The sequence below is a fragment of the Talpa europaea genome (assembly GCF_964194135.1).
Source record: "Talpa europaea genome assembly, chromosome: 13".
Lineage (NCBI taxonomy): Eukaryota > Metazoa > Chordata > Mammalia > Eulipotyphla > Talpidae > Talpa > Talpa europaea.
The window spans coordinates 33,576,012-33,593,358 of NC_140080.1; the positions used below are offsets into that span (position 1 = coordinate 33,576,012).

The window sequence follows — 17,347 nt, forward strand, 5'->3', positions numbered from 1 at the left end:
GGACAGAAGGATGAACTTGACTTTGGGCTGTGATTATGAAAGTCCTGAAGTGGGGCCATCGTCGTGTAACCAAGAGAATTTTTGTTTACCCCAAGTCTGGTACTAAGCCAAGCGACAACTCATTTTGAAGCAGAAAGAAAATAAAGGCCGTTGGGAGTTGAAGTGTCTTGTGAAGTGTCACAATTTAAAAAACTACTACAAAAAAGCAGTGAGGAGCAGGCATAAAATAAGTTATCAAGGGCAAGATGAGTAATAGGAAGGGAGATGGAGGTGCCAGAAATGGCTAGGAAGCCTACAGTCGTTCCAGGCATTAAAAAAAAAAAAAAAAAAAGATAGGTAGCAAGTGTCAGAGAGCTCTAAGAAAACTTAATTTTTCTCTGACTCTATAGGTTCCCTCATTGAAAACTTCAGCAATACAGGAGAATATAAATAAAGAACACTGGCCCGCGATGCCAGCCCGCAGGGAACACTCCTCTAGCCAGATTTTGTCTGCTGTTACTGTGCACCTTGAGGCAGGTTTTCACATGAAAGTTAGTGCATTTACACATGTAAACATGTCTCAGCTCAAGAGAGAGCGTTTCCCTCCTCCCAGAAGCTCCTGTTTTCTAGTCAACATGAAGCTTGGTTTGGGCTGTTCTGGAACCTCATGTCTATGACAACATACAGGGTCATTCCATCTCCTTTTGCTCTCTGTGGGAGCCAGCCATTTTGTTGCGTGTAGTAATCATTCTTTTGTGTAACTAGACCATAATCTCTCTATTCAGTTGGTGAACCTTTGGATAGCTTTCAGTTTGGGGTTGTTAGAATAAAGCTGCTTTGAACATTGCTGTATACTTCTTTTGATGGACTATGTGCTTAGTTCCCTTTACTCTATTTCTGAGAGTAGAGTTGCTGGGTCATAGTGCAAATACCGCCAAAGTCATGAATATATTATAGGCTTTCTTCTAAGAGCTTGATTGCTTAACCATTTGTACATTAGTCTATAAGGTAGGACTTTTTTTTTTTTTTAAATGAGGATGGGGATCAAGGTTCATTTCCCCACACAAGAATATCCAGCATTATTTACCAGTAAGACTGATTTTAATTTTTGAATTGCAGTGGTGCCTTTCTGTTAAATCACATCACTACCCTATGGGTCATATGTTTTATGGATCTATTTATCATTTTTTTTTAATAGAGGCATGTTTTTTACTTATTTATTTGTTTGTTTTGTTTATACAAGCACTGGGCACAGTCAGAAGCGCGGGAGGGTGAGAGAATTCACCAGAGCGGGGAGCAGAGCAGGCGAAGGGACACTGCTGAGGGGAGGAGCGGGCGGCAGGAGAGGTCTGCGCGCCATGCGGGACCCTCCTCCGGTGGCCGGGGAGCAGCCGGGGATCGAACCGGCGCTGCAGAGGATGCGGGCAGCCTCGCAACCCAGCGCTCAACAGCTGCGCCACCGGGGAGGCCCTATTTATCATTATTTTTTAAAGAAAATATCTTAGGCCTCCACGGTGGCGCAGCGGTTGAGCGCTGGGCTGTGAAGCTGCCCGCAAGTCTCTGCAGCACCGGTTCAATCCCCGGCTGCTCCCCGGCCACCGGAGGAGGGTCCCACATGGTACGCAGACCTCTCCTGCCGCCCGCTGCTCCCCTCAGCAGTGTATCGTCAGTCTGCCTGTTCTGTTTCCCACTCTGGCTCTGGTGAATTCTCTCACCCTCCCGTGCTTCTGACTGTACCCAGTGCTTGTATAAATAAATCTTTAAAAAAAAGAAAAGAAAAAGAAAGTATGCTGAATACATAACTCTAATTGTTTCTCACACTTTATATTACATTAGCCTTCAAAAACAACTTTTTAAAATGATTATAAAAGAACTATTATATATATCACATATAGTCCACAATTGAACTTTTTTTGGGTCATTTACATTGTTTTCCCTCTTTTTCTTTTCTTTAAAGATTTATTTATACAAGAACCGGGGTACAGGCCAGATGCGTGGGAGGGTGAGAGAATTCACCAGAGACAGAGCGGGGAACAGAACAGGCAGACTGACGAAATACACTGCTGAAGGGAGCAGTGGGCGCAACAGGAGAGGTCTGCCCCGCCATGTGGGACCCTCGCCGGCTGGCTGGAATCGAACCAGCGCTGCAGAGGCTGTGGACAGCTTCACGGCTCAGCGCTCAACAGCCTGTGCCACCAGGGGAGGCCCCTCTTTTGCTTTTCTATGTCTTTTGTGTTGCAGGCTTTCCTCAACTTCTGATCATCTTTGTCCGTTCATTTATATTTGAGGCAATGAAAAGTCTATTTGAATTTCTGGGTGCATGGGTTTTTCTGTGGGGTAAATGCATAAGTTATCCTGTTGGAATCTCATCAAGTATTGGTATCAATTATTTTTCCCATTAGAATTCTTCAGTTTTTCCAAAGAAAATTCTCTGTTGTCCTGCCTGTAGGGTTAATGCCAAGCTAGCAGGTATCGACTTTGAAAAAGATTGTTCTTGTCCCCATCTCCACATCGATGAGTTCCTTTACTGTGATCTTCTCTCCATAGGCCACTTTCCCAAACTCCCGTTGAATGGTTGACTGACTGCTGGCCTTGTGTGCACAGCCCTGGGACTGCAGCGTTTAGCATAGTCTCTTAACGGCGCGTGGTGCTTGCTCTTTCTGGAGCTCTGATTGATCTTTAATGCTGCAATTTCCACTGCTCACTGTTTACATTTGATGCCCACTATGGCAGAATTTATATTTGACTCTACCAAATTTGTAAGGGAAAACATTCATGTCACAAAATTCAGTGTCCTACCTTCGGTTTAAAGCTCATTTGTGTTTGGTTTTGGTAAGTGATTTGTAGTACATTGCTCCCTGGCAGGTGATTTTTTTTTTTTTTTCCCCACTGTGGTTTCCTTCTGTACAAACTTGGGAACAATTGATTCTCACTAGGCAAAGTCCTGCTTTTCAGATTCGGCTGTACGATGACCATGTCTTGGGATGCAGGGAGGAGGAGAGTGCACATGCATGCAATGCATTCGTGTGTGTGTGTGTGTGTGTGCATGTGTGTGTGTGAGAGTGAGAGAGAGAGAGAGAGAGAGAGCGCGAACGAGATGGCTGCTATAGCATCATTTTAAGTGCCTCTCTGAGTAGCACATGGGATCTTCCCCTCCCCCCTTACTGAGTGGTTCCTCAGGCAGAGGGTGAACAGTGCACACTCAAACTCAAAATGAGGGGGATACATGATTGAGGAAAAAGGGGAGAAGGGGAAGAACACAAACATTTGGGGAGTTTTGAGGGTCCCAGAGAGAGAACTATAGTGAGGTATAGAAGCAAATAAATGGACTTTTCTTGAAAAGTCATAAAGAACTCAGATCTGAATTTATAATAGATCTGCACACTTTGTTCTTTTTCCTTGTCGCTGTTCATTGCTCTTAGAAGAGTAATGTCTTAGAAGAGTGTTGTCGGAGAAATATAGTCCAGAACCGGAAAAAGTGAGGACATTACTGCAGGGTTCTTGTTGGACTCATCCAGTTAAACTGTGTTTGATGGAATTAGGTCAGTCTGGAGGGCCCTTCCCCCTGCCCCGCAACACTGAATTTCTTGAAAGAGTAGTTCTGGTGGCTGTCTTTTACTTCTGTGATTTAAAAAATAAAAAATGGAATGGACAGGGATGTAGGGGGGTTAAGGAGATTGATTTCGGGCTAGTCAGGCTCGGCAGCTTTCCACGGCCTTCTCGGCCGGAGACAGGAAAGCAGAAAGGGTCAGCACTTAATGCACAGGTGGTCCCTGGAACCTTTGCGTTAGGGTGGTGAGTAAAGGGCAAGGCCATTCCCAGTGTTGACACCATGTTGGCACAGAGCAGAGAGGGAAAAGAACTCTTCTTAGTTCCTGTCGGGCTCCTGGGAAAATAGTCTCTAAAATGGAGACTACATGCAGGTGTGCTGGAAATAGAGCCCTTCAAGTCATTCTGATTTGATATTAAAATGTTTCCATTTATTATCACCTCCTTCTAAGGGCTTTCCTCCCCACCTCTGCCTCCTATTGGGTATAAGCCCCTCTTCCTAACCAGCAATCTGTTTACCACGTTAAAAAAAAAAAAACAAAAACATTACCCTTGTTTGTCTTCTCAACCCATTTCCCAAGGAAAGCGCCCGAACCCTCTTCACCACTATACCCACTGTGAGAACAGTGCCAGGCACAATTGGTTTTGTGTGTGTGCTTGATTGCAAGTCACCCACAGCGGCTTAGTAGCTTACCTTACTATTGCTTCCTTGTGCTGGAAATTCTGTAGAGCTAGCTCAGTCTGGGCTTCAGTCTGATCTGTGAGCTGGCATGGAGTCATCTGGAATTCCATTTCTTTCTCCTCTGCCTTTCTAAAGCACCTGCTTCCTCTCACGGCTGACTCCCTCTGGGCTGCATATGAGCTGTCAGCGGGTTTATAGGCCATGTCCTTGCTAGACTTAGTGTGTGTCTGTGCCATGGCGAAGGGAAAGGTGGAGTATGTTAGGAGAGCCCCCAAGCTTCTAACTGACAAAAATACTTCCAAACCGGTCCCAGCGGCAAAGAGATGCCATTTGAGATAGACTAAGTTCTGGATTCTTTGAATTGATTTTGATGAAAAAGGGAAGAGCGTCAGTCTGTGCCCACCCGCGAGTGGAAATGGGATGCTGCTTCCTCTGGGGCATCAGGACTGAAGAATGGGTGGGTACTAACTTGGAATCTGACTGTTATCGCGAGGGGGCTACGGTGGTGGTTTGGGCCAGCTGCAAAGTCACTAGTTCAATGCAGATTTCCTAGGAAGCCTTACTTTATGGCTATTCTGTTCTAAATATCGAGTCACTTAATGAATTTATTGATAGTGTGTTATAAAGAATAATGAAATAGTAACTGTTCATTGAGACTATCAACTTGCTGTTTAGTTGGAATAGCAAACACTCTGGCACTAAGGGTTAAGTCTCAGCACTATGTAGCTATCAGCAGCCACTGCAGCATGAGTTCAATCCCCGGCCAGGGAGCTACCCACATGATGCAGCAGATCTCTCCTGTCTCGCCCGCTGCTCCCCTCAGCAGTGTATTTCTGTCAGTCTGCCTGTTCTGCTCCCCACTCTGTCTCTGGGGAATCTTCTCATTCCCCACACACACACCTCTGGCCTGTACCCCAGCACTTGTATGCATGAATAAATACAATAAATCTTTTTTTAAAAAAAAAAAAAAAACCACTCAAATAGGTAAAAAGTTAAATATTCACGCTGGAGCCACAGGCAGAGGCAGGAAAGATACCACTCCAGTCTTCTACCATGCCCTCTGCACAGCCCGGTGATGGTTTGTTTGCTTTAACTTAAAAGTCATTGTGTCTGGGGCCTTCCCCGATGGCACAGCGGTTGAGCGCTGGGTTGCGAAGCTGCCCGCAGCCTCTGCAGCACCGGTTTGATCCTCGGCTGCTCCCCGGCCACCGGAGGAGGGTCCCGCATGGCGCGCAGACCTCTCCTGCCGCCCGCTGCTCCCCTCAGCAGTGTGCTTCGGTCCTTCTGCCTGCTCTGCTCCCCGCTCTGGCTCTGGTGAATTCTCTCACCCTCCCGCGCTTCTGACTGTACCCAGTGCTTGTATAAATAAATAAATAAATCTTAAAAAAAAAAAAAGTCATTGTGTCTGGCAATGCAGGACAAGGAAAGGAGACACTGGCCCTCCAGACTTCAGCCCAGTCCTGAGAAAGGCTAACAGACTTGGGGGCTAGGAAGCAGGAGCCTCCCTCTCTGAAGCCGCTGGAAACGGGAACCTGTAAACACCAAGAGGCTTCTCCAGAGTCCTGGGAGCCCAGGGGACCCTTGTACCTGGGGCAGCGATTCTGCTCCTTGGGTCACTGGTGGCGGTGCTGCTGTTAGAAGCCCCCAGTGTGGTCCAACCGTGTTAACTGGGGGATTGCTCATCCCGGGTCACCTCCCCTGGTCCAGTCACATTAGTGATGACTTTGCACCTTTCCTCAGGCTGTCTGATCGCAATTGTGAACATCGCTGAGAATTTTAGTAGTATATTGTTGTCTCCATGTATTACAGTTTGTTTTTTTTTTGTAGAAGTTGATTTCTAGCTTTATAACATTATGGTCAGAGAGAGTACTTGGTATAGTTTCCATCTTTGTAGTTTCATTGACAATTGACTTGAGACCCCACCTGTGATTTGTTCTTGAAAATGTTCCGTGTGCACTTGGGAAAAATGTATACGGGGCAGTTGTTGGGTGGAGTGTTCTGTAGATTCTGTTAAACCTCTTTGATCTCACTCCTTGTTGAAGGCCGGGTTCCCATTTCAGAGCATTTCAAAAACAAAATAATATCCTGTTCTTCATTCAGCCCATCTGTTGAAAGGCTTGCCTGGAGAGAGCGCAGTAACTCTGCCCTAGGGCGGCAGCGATGACCCCCAAGCTGACTTGGTTGCTGCTGTCCCAGCCTAGCGCACAGCAGGGAGGCAGACACAAAGCACATAAGCAGATACATAAGGTGTTTGCCCTTTGTGATGGCAAAGGAAACAAATGGGCAGAGATAAAGATGGGGAGATGGGGTCTGAGATACCTTGAAGGCATTTTGTAAATGATCTCATGGATTGACATTTTTTTCCTAATGATTCCAACAGATTAAACGCATTTTTTTTTTTTTTTTTTTTGTCTCTTAGGTACTCTTTGCAGGCCAGTGATGAACCCGGAGAACCCTCCACCGTACTCAGGCCCTGGTCCATCGGCTCCATATGCACCTTATCCACAACCGATGGGGCCTGGGCCCTACCCCCCGGGGCCAATGGGAGGGCCCTACCCACCTCCTCAGGGGTACCCCTACCAAGGATACCCACAGTATGGCTGGCAGGGCGGACCCCAGGAGCCTCCTAAAACCACAGGTACCGTGAAGGATGAGGGGAGTGTGTGTCTATTCATGACTTAGAGTGTGGGCCTGCAGTCCCTCGCTGCCAGAAGAGGTGTTTGCATGCTCTTTCTGGCATAGCAGAAACTCAGCTCTGGTGTGCCGTGCTGATGTTCCCAAAGCTGGTGACCGCTTAGAGTCCTGCTAACTCCTGAGAAGGACTTCTTTCTCAGGAGGCCCAAGTCAGTTCTACTGGTTCCCTCCATGTCTCCTGTCCTCTTTGGGGCTGATGACTTCCTGGCCAACATGCTCTCAAGTGCACCTTCTAGAGCCTGTGAGAGACAGCGCCACTTTGACTCTTGCTCTGGCAGCCAATTTCATTAATTCAGGTTTAGCCTGTTGGGATTATTTTATCTCTCAGTATGTTGGCCCACAAGTCATCCTCTTGCCCTTGTTTTGGGAGTTTTCTTTACTGACAGTTTTTCTTAATTCTAGCTCAGTTTTCAGCAGGCTCCAAGTCTGTCTTGTGTGCTAGAACAGTGCTACTCAAAAGTTTACTCTGCAGACGAGTGCCAGCCCATTAATGGCGCTGGACCACGATAAGTACGGAAAGTGAGAGTAAACATTTACAGACTTTGAGACCAATTTGACCTTGCTGTGACTTTCAAGCATGAAACCTCGCATTTTACAAAAAGTCTGTCGCTGAAGGATTAGAGAGAAAACCTCTTGAGCAGTGTTGTGCGCGGTGTCTTCCTCTCTTTTAGCTGCTCTTCCACAGTGGTTTTAGCTTTTTAAAAGTGCTAATTCTTACTGAGTGTTGATTATAAGAGCTTTATGTACATTAACATTTAATCCTTACAACAGTTCAATGACCATTGTCCCATTTTACCCTGAAGAAATTGAGGCACAGAGTGGAGTAGTGAGGTGCCCATCCAGCGTCACCCAGCCAGCAGAGGCAGGTTCTGAATTGATTTGCATCCTCATTGTTTGGCTAAAGAATCTGTACCTGTAACTGGCCTTCTCTGAACCAGTCCACTTCTTTCTAAGTTTAGGGGTTAGGCTGCCTTTGAGAGTCTCTGGTAATTTAACCCTTTACTAATTAAAAAGAGTAAAAGAATTGATGGTTCATTTAATCCCAGGATTTGAGGATTTTTAGAATGGGTGGGTGCCGTAGAAAAACATTAAAGGGGAAGTTACACTCTTTGGAAAAGATTATACTTCTATAGTGACAAATCAGAGGTTCAGAATACATGAATTTGAATACCTTTAAAGGTTTGGTTTTTCATGAAAAATTTACAGTCCAAGATTATTTTGTTGTAACAATTTTTTTTAAATTTTTAAAAAGATTTACTTATTATGCATATAAGAGCTCTGGGGTGTAGCCCAGGAGTGCAGAGGGCGGGGGTGGGAGGATTCACCAGAGACAGAGTGGGGAGCAGAACAGGTGGATCTACTGAAATACACTGCTGAGTGGAGCAGCGGGCAAGAGAGGAGAAGTCTGTTGTGCCATGTGGGTCACCTCCCTGATGGGGGATCAAACCTGCGCTGTGGTGGCTGCCAAGAGCTTCATAGTCCTAAGACTTAAACCCTTGTGCCACCAGAGAGGCCCTGTTTTAACAGTTTTTATAGCTCCATTTGCGAGAGTACAGGAAGTATAACCAGTCAGTCAGTAGCTGGCATTCAGGACTGTGATCTCAGAGAGGGATTTCCTGAAAATAAATCTGTTTCTGGGTTTTCTGCCTCAAAGCAAGGTAATTCCGTGATGAATGAAAAGCTGATCAAAAGACCACATTATATGTGATTCCCTTTATGTGAAATTCAAGAATAAGCAAAACTGATCAATGGTGATAGAAATGGGGATAGTGGTTACTCCTGGTGTAGGGCAAGGGTAGGGCTGGCTCTTTAATAGGAAGGGTACAAGGGAACCTTCTGGGGTGTAAGGAATCTCAGTATAAACATTCTTCAAGCTACAGACTTACTGCTGGTGCACTTTTATATGTCAGTGAAAAAACATCACCCTGGCAGTTGGGTTATCCAATAGACTCAGCCCAGGGCCTGCTGGGTATAGGCTATAGTGAGTCAGTGGTTTCAGTCCTGGATTGTTTGTACCAACTAGCAAGATTTGGCCCTTTATAGAGCTGGCCTCATGCTTCCTGGCTAGGTTGACTTTGTTCCTTCAAGCAGAAAATACGGATTTGGTCTTCTTTCTTGGCCTTGGCGTAATTTAAGTATCATGTCAGCCTTTTTGAGGAAAAAAAAAAGTCTTAATTCTTTCCTGGATTAAAGGGTTAGTTCAGTGTTGTCAGTTAATCATGATTTCACAAATGCATTTGAAAGCTATTAGCATCCTTCCCTATGGGATTTCTTTCTCTAGCACAGGCTTATGAATTGTTTCCTTCGTAGATTCATTCTGCACCCTAACCTAGAAGGTTATGCCACATAGTCAAGTTCTTCTTTCACTTGGGGCCCTGGTTCAGTGCATGAGACCCTTTGAACCCTGTGCTAAGGGATGCACCCTTTAGGGACCCCTCTCATTCCTTGCTCTCCGTATTATTTCTGAGACCCCCAACCAGGATCATTCTCAGGGCATGTATTCTCTGCATGTGTCTGTGGCTTGTGAACAGAAATGGAAGGTTTTTTCCTCTAAGTAGATGATTTTAGATCATCCACTTATCTACTTCTCTAGATACATATCTTCACTGAAGCTCAAGTGTGTAGTCCAGGTGGCAGTTGTTTCTTTTATAAAGGAGGGAGGGGCCTGGTTATTCTTCACTGGTGTCTGGTAATTAAGAACAACCTTAATGAAAGTGTGAATGGAAGGGTAAAGGGTAGATGGCTGATCCAGCCAGGGTAGATGGTAATCTGTGGCTCAAAGGTCATTTTTCAGAAATCATAGTTTAGAAAATCTGTTTTTCTCAAGAAACCATGTGATTGGAAGCAGCACATCTTTTGTGATTGAGGCTTCCCAGAGAGCAGTATCTTAAGGATCTCTAGGGGGATTTAATAATGATAATAACGATATTTCCTGGATGCCTGATCATCGCCTCACGTCATCTTACAACCAGCCACACCACAGCATCAGTCCCATGTTAAGAGTGGAATCTGAGGCCCAGCGCAGTTGCATTTTGCATTTTGATTATCTGTTGTGTACAACAGCACCCAAACTTAGTGACTTTTCACAACAGTAGTTTATTATTTCTCATGCTTCTGTCAGTTGGCTTCATGGTCTCTCTTCTGAGGTCACTGGTGTGACTGAACTCAGCTGTCACCTTGGCTGAGGCTGCAGTGTCCAAGGTGGCCTCCCTCACATGACGAGGGTCTTAGTTTGCCTCCCCGAGAGAGCGCCGCATGGTCTCTCATCTAACCTGAGCTGCTTTCAGGCAAGCAGCTTCCAAGAGGGTTGAAGCAGAAGCTGCCAGGCTTTTAGCAACCGGTCCTAGAACAGCACAGCTGCCCTACCTTCTATTATATTCGTTCAAGGCAAGTCACAAGGCTGCTGGATTCAACAGGATGCCCTCTCCCTCCTGCCCCAGATTTTTGTTGTTATTGTAACAGCTTCATTGAAATGTAATTCACATGCCAACACCTTTCACCCATTTACAGTGAACAACCCAGTGGTCTCTAGTGTAGTCACAGGATCGTGTGACCATCACCTCAGTCTAATCCTAGAGCACCCGCAGGTCATCCAGCAAGGATGCCATATGCCCTCAGCCTTCACTCCTCGTTGCCCTAATCCACCTGCTCCATCCATCTTCTTTATGTCTCTATTGATTTGCTTGTTCTGGACATGACATATAGATGGAAGCGTGCCATATCTAGTGTCCTATGACTGGCTTCTTTCACTTAGCATAATGTTTTCAAGGCTCATCCATGTCAAAGCATGTATTAGTACTCCATCCTTTGTATTGACAAACAGTATTTCATTGTATGAATAAACCACATTTCATCCATGGGGTTGACGACCTTTGGGCTTCTGCTCTATTATGACTAATGGCTATTAAAAACATTCGTGTAAGATACACTCACTGGGAGGAAGCGCGAGAGGATACAGGGTGAGAGCAAGTGACCGTGACCACCACATTCTACCCTTTGACCTCACCTCTTAGTTCATGCGTCTTCCCCTCTGCTCCATGTTTAAAAGGCATCCTGCCCCTTCCAAGACCACCAGATGTCTCATCCAGTAACTACATCCTTGTTGTCCTTGAGGTCTAGGGCTGTCATTGCGTAGCCTGTGTGCAGATGAGGCCCCCTGCCCTGCCACCCTTGCCCTCAACTCCACTCCACCACACCCACATATCTCTAGAGATCAAACAGGATATCTATCACCTCCTCCTCGAAGCTTCCTCTGACTATCCTGTACCTCCAGTAGGATTCACCCACCGCATACCTCCACTGCACCAGACTTTTTTTTTTTTTTAAAGATTTATTTATTTATTTATACAAGCACTGGGTACAGTCAGAAGCGCAGGAAGGTGAGAGAATTCACCAGAGCCAGAGGGGAGAGAGAGCAGGCAGAAGGACCGAAGTACACTGCTGAGGGGAGCAGTGGGCAAGACAGGAGAGGTCTGCTGCGCCATGTGGGTCAGCTCCCTGGCCAGCACTGAGACTTAACCCCTAGTCTACCAGGGAGGCCCTCAACCTTAAATATTAACCAACAGAGGGTCACCAGAGACTATGGAGAGACTCCAAAGTGACAGATGTGACCAACCAGACAGAAAAGGACTCTCAGGGTGCAGAGGCAATGAGGAGCAAACCCTCCTAGAACAAAGAAAAAAAATCTTCCAATAGACAGAAAAAATAAATCTTATTGAAGTAAGAGCAGGGATGCTGTATAAAAAGGAATGCAGGAGGGGTCTCCCTGGTGGTGCAAGGGCTTAAGCACTGCACTATGAAGCAATCCGCAGCCTCTGCAGCATGAGTTCGATCCCCAGCCAGGGAGCTACCCACATGGCACAGCAGACCTCTCCTGACTCACCCGCTGCTCCCTCTGCAGTGTACTTCAATCTGCCTGTTCTTTTCCCCACTCTGTCTCTGGTGAATCCTCTCACTGCTCCCCCACCCCGGCATCTCTGGCCTGTACCCCAGCTCTTATATGCATAAATAAATAAATCTTAAAAAAAAAAAAAAAAGGAATGCAGGAAACAAAAGCACTTAAAGAAAATATGAAACCGACCTCTGCCCAAAGATGAGGTCTTGAAGCCACATTTGGCAGCCAGATCCTGCCAAGTCAGAATTGAAGGCTTTGTGTCACAGGTGGAAGTTTGACGTGTGTTTCACTGTGTTGCTCTATAACAAACCACCCTAAGTCTTAGAGCAAGAGGTTAAGGGCAGGACTTGGCAGAAAAGTTTCCCCACAGCATCTACTATGGCCAGAACGTGGCTGGTGTGTGCTGTCTACCCTCCAATGAGGTTTTCAGCCGTTCCTCTTGGCTTTGTGTTTGCAGCGTGTCCGAAAGTGTTCTGTGGGCTTGGCTTACACCTGCAACACAGACGGAAAAGCCGTGTGGTTTGGCAACTGCTTCCCAAGGAGGGGCCGAGGGAGAGAGCAGGACGGCAGGGGGCCAGAGGCGCCCGCTGAGGCGCTGCTGTCTTAGGTGTGTGTTCCAAGCCCGTCTTGTGCGTCTCCATTCTGACTGGTGTGTTAGAGCCTCTCGTTTCCCTGGAAGGTTTAAGTTCAACATTATGTCCTCTGTTTCAGTTTTGGTGCAATGTGTTTCGGGTTCATTATAACAAGGAATAATTTTCCAAAGAAAAAAAATCACACGTCTCAGCCGGGAGGTCCTGATCTCTCCCCAACCCCATGTGCTCTCATGGGGGCTGAGTTGGGCCTGTGGAAGAGTGTTGAAATGGAAGCGGCCAACAACAAATCAAAAACTTTTTTACTTAGCTTTTACGTTTGAAACAAGTTCAGACTTAGGAAGAAATAGCACAAAGGATTCATACTCCTTTCACCCAGATTTCCTCCAGCCTTATGTAACCACCATCCGGTGACCTGCCAGGCTGCTGCCCAGGCTTAGAATACCACTTGCATCACACTGTGTGGCTAGAAGCAGATGAGGGCCTGTCCAGCCTGGACGCTGGTGGGGGCAGCAGACTTCACTCCTCGGTGGTGGGGTGGCACAGACATTATCCAAGAAGGAGGTGGGTTGGAAGATGTTAGGAAACCCTTCCACAAGTTCCGATGGTGACAAGGCGACCTGCTCCTCAGGGAAGCAAGCTAAGTAAGGACTATTTCAAAGGGTTTGTGAATATGCTGTAGTAACAACTATTGAAAGGGGAAAACACTATCTTCTGTCTTATCAGAATAGGCAATCTTTTTAAAGACTGATCTGTGAATTGGCTGGAAGTTCTTGAAAGAAGAGTTTTTTAGTTCTGTCACCAAAATGGAAATGACCCCCCCCCGCCCCCCCGCAAATCAGAAGTCCTTTTGAGCTCCTGGCAGACATCACGAATCGGCTGTGGCTTTCTGCTCAGCCCAGTGTGGCTTCAGAATCCTCCTTCCCAGTGTCTAGGCAGCCAGTGTGCATTGTTAGGTCAGGTGAAGCCATTGACTTTCTTGCTAGGCCAATCCTCCACTCCCTCCCCCATTTTCTGAAGAAATGACTTCCAGAGAGGTTTAATGATTTCTCCAGAGTCAGTGATTGTTGATTAGAATGGAAGGCCTGATTCCAAGCAAGCTAAATGCATTTCCTCATTATGCTCTGCTGCTGCTGTGTGACCCAGATTCCAAAGACATGCTGAAACCCTAGTGAAGGAAGATGCCTCTTTCACCCCATTCCCTCCCTACCCAGCTCCTCCCCTAGCCCACAACAAAACCTGGTAGATACAGCAGCACCAGCTTCCTAGTAGACAGAATCAAGTGGAATGAGAGGCAAATGCCCTCATCAACACCAGACCTGGCAGGCCGTTCCTCCTCCCTGACTTTTGTGCGCGTCACCTCCGCTTGGAGGCAGCTGTCCCTCTCCCCCTCGCGGCGGCTCACTGCTGACTCACGGCATTTGCTCAGTAAATACGTGTCTGATGAATGGTGGCTGTGAATTCATGTTTGGGGTCTGTCCCTCTTTCCTTTGCTATTTAACTCTCCTGAATGCAGATATTGGGGTTACTGGGGATATTGGGGTTTTCTTCTGCATTAGGACTGTGATAGCTGGCAGTGAATTGCTTTAAAAGGGAATTTGCCTCAGCAGCATCCTTGGGGTGGCCCCCTGGGATTCAAAAGCCCCATGGGCCTGTGGGCTGGGTTTCTAAGCCCCCCTGGTGGGAAGGACCAGTGAGCCTATTCTAGCTCCTTTGTCATTTGAGAAGCAAAAGAAGAGTGCGTGTTCCAGGGGTGCCCTGCTGGCTCACCAAGCAAACAGCTAGAAGGTGGCAGCGGCCCCTTTATTCCACATCTGAGGCCGGGGAGTGATTGTGGTGTGTTTCTCCTCCTGCGCCCTGGTCTTGGGTCTGTCTCGTCCGGGAGCGTGAGGAAAGGCGTTTTTACGGGCTGGCAGCTCTGGCTAATTGGCTTGAGGGATGAACTTAGAGCTTGGCTTCTTTGAGCCTTGTATTCCTTTTTTCATCAGATACGCTTCGCAGGCATTTTTATTGCCCCCGGAAGCCTTTCCAGCAAAGGCGAAGTCTACTTCAGGGCCCTCGCTCCCTGCCGGGTATCAGATGACAGAATGTCCCAGCAAGGGCGCTGCGTGGAGCCGCCAAAACCCGCACTGGCTTAGGAACCTGGGTAGAGTTTCTCCAGTTCCCTTGGCTTCTGTTTCCTTATCTGTAAAATTGGAATTACAGGACTGCGGTGATGAGTAAATAAGATAACATGCCCTGTACCATTCCTCAGCCCACACACGCTTTCAGGCTTTTGCTTGTCAAGCTGCCTGGACTCTTAGAAGTTTTTCCGAGGGTCACTCCTCATCTACCCTTGGGCTCCCCACTGGCCAGCGGGAGAGCACCAGAGGCCTGGCATCTGCAGTCATGGCCACCCGACGGGGCTCCCTCCTCCTGCCCTTTCTCTATTTTCTACCCAGACCCTTCCAATGGCTGGTGTCTGAGAGTAAAAGCCAGCAAGGTCCTGCATGAGCCAGCTGCCCCCGCATGCTCTGCATCACCTTCACGGCCCCCTGTTCACCCATCAGGAACCCTGTGCCCCCAGGGCCTGTGTATGTGCTGTTGCTTTTTTTTTTTTTTAATTTTATTTATTTTTGCATAGAAGAACTGGGTCTTAGGCCAGAGGTGCAGGGGTGAGAGGATTCACCAGAGAGTGGGGAGCAGAACAGGCAGATGTACTGAAATATACTGCTGAGGGGAGCAGCGGGCGAGACAGGAGAGGTCTGCTGCGCCATGTGGGTCACCTCCCTGGTGGGGAGCGAACTCAGGTTGTAGTGGTGCAAGCGCTTGAGATTTAACCCTAGGCCACCTGTGCTGTTGCTTTTCCCTGCATGAATGGCTTCACTTTCTATTGATTCTTGCTCAGCTGTTGCCTAGTCGGAGAGTCCTTCCAACCACTGCCCCTCTCCCTCCACCCGTTTAATAGAGTGCCTTAACCTGGTGTTCTCTATGCCTGTTGTTCCCCCTTTTCCTATTTAATAGATGGTTTTCATGTTCGTGGGCTGTCTTTCTCCTGCTAGGATGTAAGCTCCTTGAGAGCAGGAGCTTGGTGTCTTAGTTCACTACTGAAATAATAAAAATTGGTTCAGCAGCCAATATCTTCTCCCGCAATATCCTCCACGGCTCCAGGCCCCCTGGGAGGCCTCTCCTCTGGCCTGGCCTTGGGTTCCTTTCCCTCCTTATCACATCTGTACACACTCCTGGAAGTGGCCCTAAGAGGCTGCTGCTTCCTGAATTTTTGCTGAACGGAGGCCTGCTGCTCAGCCCCGAGTCTGTGCTTGATCATCTCATTGGCGTGACAGCTGTGTGAGGTGGGTCCTGTCAGAGGAGAGAGCTTGCCACGCCGGAGCAGGAGGCAAGCGCGGAACAAGTGTTCTAGCTCCATGTCTGACCGAAAGGTGTTCTCTGTGACTCACCTGCCACAGCCGGCCCACCCCCAGGAGAGTGCCCAGCGCCCGCGGCTCCTCCACGCTGTACAGATCTGCCTCCAGATCTGATCCTTGCTCAGCTCCTTTGTGCTTTGATGTTCCTTCTTTGCCTGGTTTTTCCTGGTCTTTGTCTTATTCAGAGCTGAGAGTGTGCTGGTTCTTGCAAAGTCTTCCTTTAGATTTTATCCTGCTTATCTTTGTTCAGTCCATTTAAACTTCATCCTTCCTCTCCCACATCTTATCGCATATCCTGGGGCATTGATTTGAACCTTCTGATGCCCAAATGACACTTAATGGAAGTCCTGGGTAAAGTGTCACTCTGTTTCCTAGGGGCCTAGGCCAGCATCTTTTAAGACCTTAGCCAGGCTTCTCAGAAGTAAAAAACTTATGGTTTTTGACCCAGCAAGTGGGTCTGGGCACGTAAACCTTTTGCTGTGAGAAGAGAGAGGCAGATCTGGTGGCCTCAAGGACGGAGGTCTCTAGAGAAAAAGGAGGATGAAGATGAGCAAGGAAGGGGGAGTATGGGATGGGGACAGTAAGTTCCCCAGACAGTATAGTCGCTGCTAGTTAGTATAGGACTTTCTTAGAGATACACTGAAAGCTCGAATCCCCAGGGCCTGTGCAGATGACAACACAGAACCTGGGAGAGTTGGCTGTGATCTGATCCACCCTGAACTTGGTCCTTCAACTAGGGATACTTATGGGGTCCTCCTAGTTTTATGGCTCTTGACAGGACCTCTGCCATCAGTATATTTCTCTTAGCCTCCCTATCCCTCCCCCAGAGAGGGCATAGACTTTCATGGTCCATTGGGCTTAGAACCTGCTGATACTTGCTTTGGAGGGAAAAAAGTCCCTTTTCTTTCTTTCTTTTTTTTTTTCCTTTTGTAATATTCTATTGACTTCCCTTTAGTTTGAAGACTTTTCCATTGGCCTGGGTTTCTATGTGATAAGCTGGAGGTTTTGATTTGTCTGAGCATAAAAAGGTTTCCTCACCTAAGCCTTGAGCCTGCTAGTGTAGGAACTATATACAATTTATGGGTTTAAACATTTCTTCTACCCTCCTTAATGGTGTTCTTCTTTTATTCTTTGAATAATAATCAACATTCTCCAAGGCCTTGAGGACCTCCTGGTCTGGCGCTGGTTAGCAGATTCCCTTCAGTTCCTCAGCCTCACCAGGCCTCTCTTCCCACATGACTTTTGCCAATGGAAAATTCTTCTTGCCTCTCTCTCTGAGTACAAGTAGCCCTGGGTAATCCTTCCATATCACTCATCTGTCACTTCAGCGTCAGTGGTGTCCCACCCCCCAGTCTGGGTCAGGTTTCTGTCCTTCTTAGTACTGTCTTGGTTTACAATTTTACAGTCTTGGCTCTAGTTGAAGAATTAAGATCTTCCCTACTATCTGAAAGCAGAGACTTGTTTGACCACTTGATTCCCCAGTCACTTCTTGCTGATGAAGAAATGTTCAGACATACTGCAGGAGAGAGGACAGAGTGAGATTCTGGAATATATC

The 17,347-nt window shown here is 47.2% G+C and overlaps 1 protein-coding gene across 1 annotated transcript in view; it reads left to right on the top strand.

The window, feature by feature from the left end:
• Positions 1-17,347, top strand: part of CYSTM1 (cysteine rich transmembrane module containing 1) — a 51,390-nt gene that overhangs the window by 9,156 nt on the left and 24,887 nt on the right. The window contains exon 2 of the mRNA XM_084252878.1: positions 6,630-6,848. Within this exon, the coding sequence (XP_084109004.1) occupies positions 6,650-6,848 (199 nt within the window). The 5' untranslated portion in view covers positions 6,630-6,649. The remainder of the gene's footprint in view (positions 1-6,629; positions 6,849-17,347) is intronic.